Source organism: Littorina saxatilis, linkage group LG7 (genome assembly GCF_037325665.1).
Source record: "Littorina saxatilis isolate snail1 linkage group LG7, US_GU_Lsax_2.0, whole genome shotgun sequence".
Classification (NCBI taxonomy): Eukaryota; Metazoa; Mollusca; class Gastropoda; order Littorinimorpha; family Littorinidae; genus Littorina; species Littorina saxatilis.
The window spans coordinates 35,221,538-35,229,037 of record NC_090251.1 but is presented as its reverse complement, the minus strand read 5'-3'; the positions used below and the strand labels follow the sequence as shown (position 1 = coordinate 35,229,037).

The 7,500-nt window shown below is 41.7% G+C and overlaps 2 protein-coding genes across 2 annotated transcripts in view; both read left to right on the top strand.

Moving 5' to 3' along the window:
- Positions 1-7,500, top strand: part of LOC138971310 (uncharacterized) — a 24,460-nt gene that overhangs the window by 11,428 nt on the left and 5,532 nt on the right. The window lies entirely within an intron of this gene.
- Positions 1-7,500, top strand: part of LOC138971295 (uncharacterized) — a 10,961-nt gene that overhangs the window by 3,410 nt on the left and 51 nt on the right. The window contains exons 4-8 of the mRNA XM_070344013.1: positions 1,423-1,703; positions 2,507-2,723; positions 3,866-4,043; positions 4,722-4,795; positions 6,063-7,500. The exon at positions 6,063-7,500 is cut by the window's right edge and continues 51 nt beyond it. Coding sequence (XP_070200114.1) covers positions 1,423-1,703; positions 2,507-2,723; positions 3,866-4,043; positions 4,722-4,795; positions 6,063-6,259 — 947 coding nt within the window. The 3' untranslated portion in view covers positions 6,260-7,500. The remainder of the gene's footprint in view (positions 1-1,422; positions 1,704-2,506; positions 2,724-3,865; positions 4,044-4,721; positions 4,796-6,062) is intronic.

Genomic DNA, 7,500 nt, shown 5'->3' with positions numbered 1-7,500 from the left:
CTCGTAATGGAGGTAGGATTTTCAGAATTGATAAATGTGACCCTCCACCACGAAATGAGTCGCATGTCACCTCGCGCGGTTCTGCGCTAGGCTTAATATAAGTCCGGGGAGTGTCTGGGTGTGTGAGTGTGAGGGTCACCTTAGTCACAGGCTTATAACTCAAACAGTTTTTGCTCTTTTCTAAAACGGTTTTCACCACTGTATAGAGCATAAAATACTCTTTAGGAAAATGCACACATTAATATGAAAATCATGCAAAGGTGACATGCGACTCATTCCGTGGTGGAGGGTCACAAATATACTTGTTATGTTTAAATTTATGTTTTTACATTTAGTCAAGTTTTGACTAAATGTTTTAACGTAGAGGGGGGAATCGAGACGAGGGTGTGGTGTATGTATGTGTGTGTGTGTGTGTGTGTGTGTGTGCGTGTGTGTGTGTAGAGCGATTGAGAGTAAACTACTGGACCGATCTTTATGAAATTTGACATGAGAGTTCCTGGGTATGACATCCCCGGACGTTTTTTTTTTTTCGATAAATGTCTTTGATGACGTCATATCCGGCTTTTTGTAAAAGTTGAGGCGGCACTGTCACACCCTCATTTTTCAATCAAATTGATTGGAATTTTGGCCAAGCAATTTTCGACAAAGGCCGGGGTTTGGTATTGTATTTCAGCTTGTTGGCTTAAAAATTAATTAATGACTTTGGTCATTAAAAATCTGAAAATTGTAATTACAATTATTTTTTTATAACACGATCCACATTTACGTTAATCTTATTCTTCATCATTTTCTGATTCCAAAAACATATAAATATGTTATATTCGGATTAAAAACAAGGTCTGAAAATTAAACATATAAAAACTATTATCAAAATCAAATTTCCGAAATCGATTTAAACACACTTTCATCTTATTCCTTGTCGGTTCCTGATTCCAAAAACATATAGATATGATATGTTTGGATTAAAAACACGCTCAGAAAGTTAAAACGAAGAGAGGTACAGAAAAGCGTGCTATCCTTCTCAGCGCAACTATACTACCCCGCTCTTCTTGTCAATTTCACTGCCTTTGTCACGAGCGGTGGACTGACGATGCTACGAGTATTACGGTCTTGCTGAAAAATTGCATTGCGTTCAGTTTCATTCTGTGAATTCGACAGCTTGACTAAATGTTGTATTTTCGCCTTACGCGACTTGTTTTCTTTTATTGTATGGCAATAAAGCATTAGGTCTTTGCACAACCATACTAATTCCTGATTACTTACACCTGTTTTTTTTTTTTAAGTATTCTGTACATCAACTAGCAGCATCGATGTTGTTCTGTATGTTTTGCTTTGCTTCATTACCTGTTTCCATGGGTATTGTTCTTTTATACGATATTGTCACAGTTCATTTTATGGATACATCTTCTAATTTTTCTCCAGAACCTGGATTTATGGAGCTGAACATGAAAAGAAACTACAAGGACAAAGGCAGATTAGCGAGCCCATGGTTGCCTCCCTTGCAAGGATACAAGTGTAGGCTGAGTTTCCAGTACTTCATACCGTTTCCCAACTGGAGTAGGCCTACCTGTCGACTGTCCCTGATAAGACTGACAGAAGAGGGAGAACAGACGATATGGTCGACAACTCAATACACTGGATTTTACGATCGTTTCTCGAAGCTTGTCGCTGAACGAGTGAAGTGCGACGATGTACCCTACAGGGTATGTAACTTTGCACTGTTGGAGTATAATTATTCCACATTCAATAACAATCGATTGCACAAAAGCGGTGCACACACAACAGACATATACCTACATGTCTACATGTAATTGAAACAAGGCAACACCGTGCCAGGCACATTTCAGATAGGTAACATCTGAGTCCAACCAGTCTCAACTCATTTTCTTACGTTTATGTTGGGTTGATTTTGAGAGTATCCATATCTAAGCGGCGGTTATGTGAGACCTGTAAACAAAACAATTGTACGAAATGTGTATTAGATTGCCAAGGTACCGGCTCGGTTGGCCTAGTGGTAAGGCATCCGCCCTGTGATCGTGAGGTCGTGGGTTCGAACGCCGGCCGGGTCATACCTAAGACTTTAAAATTGGCAATCTAGTGGCTGCTCCGCCTGGCGTTTGGCATTATGGGGTTAGTGCTAAGACTGGTTGGTCCGGTGTCAGAACAATGTGACTGGGTGAGACATGAAGCCTGTGCTGCGACTTCTGTCTTGTGTGTGGCGCACGTTATATGTCAAAGCAGCACCGCCCTGATATGGCCCTTCGTGGTCGGCTGGGCGTTAAGCAAACAAACAAATTGCCAAGGTAAATGCCGTTGCAGGCATAGTTTCTTCTCTGTGATTCTTCCTGATTCATTTACGTTTCCCAAGGTAAGTCGCGTTGAATGAATGACACGGAACTGAATGTTTCAGATGGGGTACGAAGAAAGTCAAACATCATTTGTTTGCAGAGTTGAGTTTGTTCTTCTGTTCTTCTCTGTGATTCTTTACGTTTCATTCATTTTGCAGATGGTGTTTGAAGGGTCACAATTTTGCCGGAAGTTCCATCGGCTTAAATTATTAGATGGCAGCATACGGGTCAAAAATGTCAACTTTGAAGTGTGTCCTCCGCCACAAGCAGAACTGATGTCCACCACTGAGTCCCACAAGTCGGTGGGAAACCTTATGAAGAGGAGAGTAGCGTCACCTAAGAAGAAAAGGACTTGCGACTGGGAGGAATATGATGGTATGTAGGTGAAATATATCTGCCTTGGTGTTGCTTTGTTTTGAATAACCTTCAGTTATGTTTGAAGGACAGTATACATGAAACCTGTCTTCCTTGACGTTGCTTTTTTTCCATAACATTTAGGTAGGTAATGTATGAAGCGCAACAGAAATAACAATTAGAAAAACACCTCATACGATTAAACATTAATTCAACTGTTACAAGTAACTCCTGTATAAACTTTAGATGCTCAGTCGTTGTTGCACTTCCAGAGCTCAATTGCTTTCCCCAGTGTTGTCATAAATCCATAAATCCTTTCAAATATTATACATGGGTAACATACTTATCAATGTTAGAGCACATCCGCCGTTAACTATTTCGTATCACAACTAGACACACAATTTCCTCAGTGCCAATGTTTTGTTCAGCTAGATTACCTCCCTTCCCATGAGCTTGAGACGATAAAGTATGCATCCACAGATCTTTCCAGGGCGTATATAATGGGTTGGTTGGTTCTTGTGTTGTACACCCCTTCAATGTATCTAGCTTTGATGGATCGATTCAATTGTGTTCCTTTTCTGAGTGTACAACGCTATCGTTTCCGTGTTTAAAACAATATGTACGTTAAGGTCTATCAAAGTAAACAGAAGACATTTCTAAAAAGTTTAAACATATTCGTATCCTTACAACCAATCGTGTCCGGGGGACGTCCCGGAATAAAACATTCAGAGTATGGTTGTTCGCGAAGTTCTCCACGTCCAGAGCATATCCTTTCACTTGACAATGTAACGATAATCAACAGATTGTTGCTGAGTCTTAACCCTTACACTGGTGCAATTCTGTCACATGTTACATAGCCACTGGTGAATTACCAGAGAAAAATACAGAAAAACGGTCATATTTATAGGTTTTCGCATCCATGGGAGGTAATCGGAACCGACCAAACAGACTGAGCCAGTATAGCGCGACATATGTCGTGACAACCAGGTGACAGTATACGTAAAGTTACGCGACATATGTCGCGACAACCAGCCTAAGGAAGGATACTCTTGTCCAACATTAAGAACCTGGATATATATATTTGTAATGATTCACAAGCTGGGGCAAACGAGGAAGAAACTATAATGAAAGTATACCTTCCGTATGTTGTTTCTATTATCAAGGATTGGACAGTCACCCTTCAACAAATACCCTTGGCAATGGTCCACTTGCGGGCATTGTCATCGCTTCCGTTGTTTTCGTCGCCCTTGTCGCAGGTGCCATCATTGCAGTGCTAAAAAGGCAAAAACCAAGAGATGAATGCGAGCACAGACTGCTAGCTGGCCTCAGAAGCGATTCCAAGTGAGTGAGAGGGAGGGTGGGTGGAGAGGAAGAGGGTGGGGGGGGGGGGGGGGGATTGAAGACACAAGTTTAGAAAGATACAGAGTGTGAGTGTGCAATAGAGAGGATTGGAGTCACAACACTGGAGAGAGAGAGAGAGAGAGAGAGAGAGAGAGAGAGAGAGAGAGCGAGGGATAGCGAGAGAGAGAGAGAGAGAGAGCGAGAGAGAGAGAAAGGGAGAGAGAGAAAGAAAAAGAGAGAGAGGGGGAAGAGAGAGAGCGAGGGATAGCGAGAGAGAGAGAGAGAGAGAGAGAGAGAGAGAGAGAGAGAGAGAGAGAGAGAGAGAGAGAGAGAGAGAGAGAGAGAGAGAGAGAGAGAGAGAGAGAGAGGAACACAGCCAGGCAATATAACGTCAAAGTATACCTGTTGCTGTTGTTTCTGTTGTAGTCAAACCGATGTTGTAAAACCTCATACCTATTAGTGTTGCGTTTTTCAAAATAGTTTACCTGCTAGTTTTTGAAAAACTGTAGGCAGCGGTCAGAATTATGTGTTGCTTTTTGGTTGGTAAGCTTGTTTGTTTAGATTGGTTTGGTCTTGTGTGGTCTTTGTTGTTTTGATTCTGGATGTTGTCCTTTTGTTACGCCAATTTGTATATATCTTCAGTTGTATGTGTTGTTGTTTTTCTACCGCACCTTTTAGCACCTACGATGGAATAGGCGCCTACCAGGAAGTCAGCCTAGGTGCCTACGATGAGGGTGAAGAAGAAAGATCAGGTAGGCGCTATTATGAGTAAAACGAGTCGCTTGAAGTGGTATAAAAACATCCTGGCATGCAACCTCTCGGTTTAAAGGATTAATACCGAACACCGTGGATCAGTCTTCAGGCACACCCCGCGGGTTAGGGGGAGTCCCATATTGGTTGGGACGAGAAAGAATTTACCCGATGCTCCCCAGCATGTCGTAAGAGGCGACTAACGGATTCTGTTTCTCCTTTTACCCTTGTTAAGTGTTTCTTGTATAGAATATAGTCAATGTTTGTAAAGATTTTAGTCAAGCAGTATGTAAGACATGTTAAGTCCTTTGCACTGGAAACTTGCATTCTCCCAGTTAGGTAATACAGTGTACTACGTTGCAAGCCCCTGGAGCAAATTTTTGATTAGTGCTTTTGTGAACAAGAAACAATTGACAAGTGGCTCTATCCCATCTCCCCCCCCCCCCTTCCCCCGTCGCGATATAACCTTCGTGGTTGAAAACGACGTAAAACACCAAATAAAGAAAGAAAGAAAGAAGGCAAAGCAGTAATTCCTGAGATTGCTAAAATACGTTAACCGAGAGAGAGCTGACTGGTATTGGAGAAGAAGAAACAAGCCAACACTTCTCCTAATTTGCATGACACGAATATTCTTTGAAGCACATTTTCAATTTAAGCATAGCATTATCTGTTTAACTGTATATTTAGAAATAAACAAAAAGCAATAAAACTACCTATATTATAGTTACTGCAATTTTAGTTTAAGGCACAACTTAGATTACTGCATTGATTTGTCAAGTTTTAGTTTAATTTTAATTTTTTTTTTGCATTACCCGAATCGCGGACCAGATCATTAATTTGTACACACACATTTACATGAATTTGATTACAAAGGAGATGGCCACATCGCAGCCTCAATTTGTTTTATATACGGGTAAGACTCATCAAACAGATTCATAACACAATGAAATCAACTGTAGTCAAAACATTATCTGGATGAAGTCATATGTGAAGGGTGGTAAACATGAGACCAGAAGTTATTTTGGAATTGCTGCACACAATATACAAAGACATGCCTTCAACCTCAAGAACCAGACCACTGAAACGAATCAAAACCAGCATAACTTTAGTTGATTGGACCCGTTTGGCGGGAAGATAGGTGGGGTGGAGGGTGGGGGCAGACTATATCCTTTGCTTCCCGGAAGCAACGCCGGAAAAGGAAGCAAAGGACATAGTTTTGACCAAGATAACAATGATGTTAAAAATAATGATGATGTCTATTTTATTCAGAGAACACGCTTCGTACAGCAGATGCCTACAACAGACTGGGAGCCAACGATGTCCCGACAGCGAAGCACGCCGGATGCCCTGAGAACCACTATGACCACTTCACGGACACAGGAGGACAGTACAGCACAACAAACGAGGAGGGCAGAAGACGGGATCAGCACAGAGATATGGCTGCCGATCAGTACACTCACATTTAGTTGTCAAGGCAGATGGAGTTGTACTGTGCTGAGTTGGGTTTGGTTGTACTGTGCTGAGTTGGGTTTGGTTGTACTGTGCTGAGTTGGGTTTGGTTGTACTGTGCTGAGTTTGGTTTGGTTGTACTGTGCTGAGTTGGGTTTGGTTGTACTGTGCTGAGTTTGGTTTGGTTGTACTGTGCTGAGTTGGGTTTGGTTGTGCTGTGCTGAGTTGGGTTTGGTTGAGTTAAGACATGAGAATCTTAAACAAATGAGGCAGAGCGCTATTTAAAGATCTGATAATCACAACAAAGTAAGCGCTCTGAATGCATACAACATGTGTTATCTATAGAGTAAGTGAGAATTATGCGTAACCAGTATCCTGGCACCTGAGAGAAAGACGACGAAAGTCGCTTGTTCATTTCAATGCTTGTTATTCTCTCAGGTGCCGGGAGACTGGCTCCGCATAACTCTCACTTAGTTTATTACACCATAGACCAAATAGCCTGGACCGCCAACTCGTCACGTGACCCTTCGAGATTACGACGCTCGACTTTCACAAGGGCGCTTAGCGTCCGGTTTGAAAGACAGTGAAAAGAAAGCACGCTCCAGTTATTTGTGACAATGGGAGATGACTATGAACTGGATTTTCCAAAACTCCAAACTAAACTTTACAAAACTCATCGAAAAACATGTTCCATAATTATGCACTTTAGCTGAGTTTATGTTAGCATTTTCAAAACTTGCCTCGGCAACTTCGTCCATGTTTACAATCAATACCGGATATGACATCCCCCTGATTTCTGAAAGGCTAGTAAGCGTAGCTTCCTAAATGCGTGAGGCCGCTACCTCGTAATAGAGAGACAGAGCGGAGAGAGAGCTAGTTGGCGGTCCAGGATAAATGGTCTATGATTACACACACTGTATGCATTTATGTTTGCATTCTTTCCTTTGTTTTTGAGTTAAGACATGTTGAGCTGAATAGCACTGAGCTGAGTTGATTTGAACGGAGTTTAGTGGAGCTGGGTTGAGTGGAGCTTGTTTGAGATTAGCTGAAATGATTAGCATAGAAGAGTTGAGTTGATTTGACCCTGAGGACGAGCTGAGTAGTCATGGGTTATGGTGTTTTGCGACATTTCTTTGTGTCAGCAAAAATGTTGTCCACCTTTTTGCGGACTTTGTTTTTTTTATTTTGAAATGAAATATAGAGAGTTTAGCATAGAAGAGTTGAGTTGATTTGACCCTGAGGACGAGCTGAGTAGTCA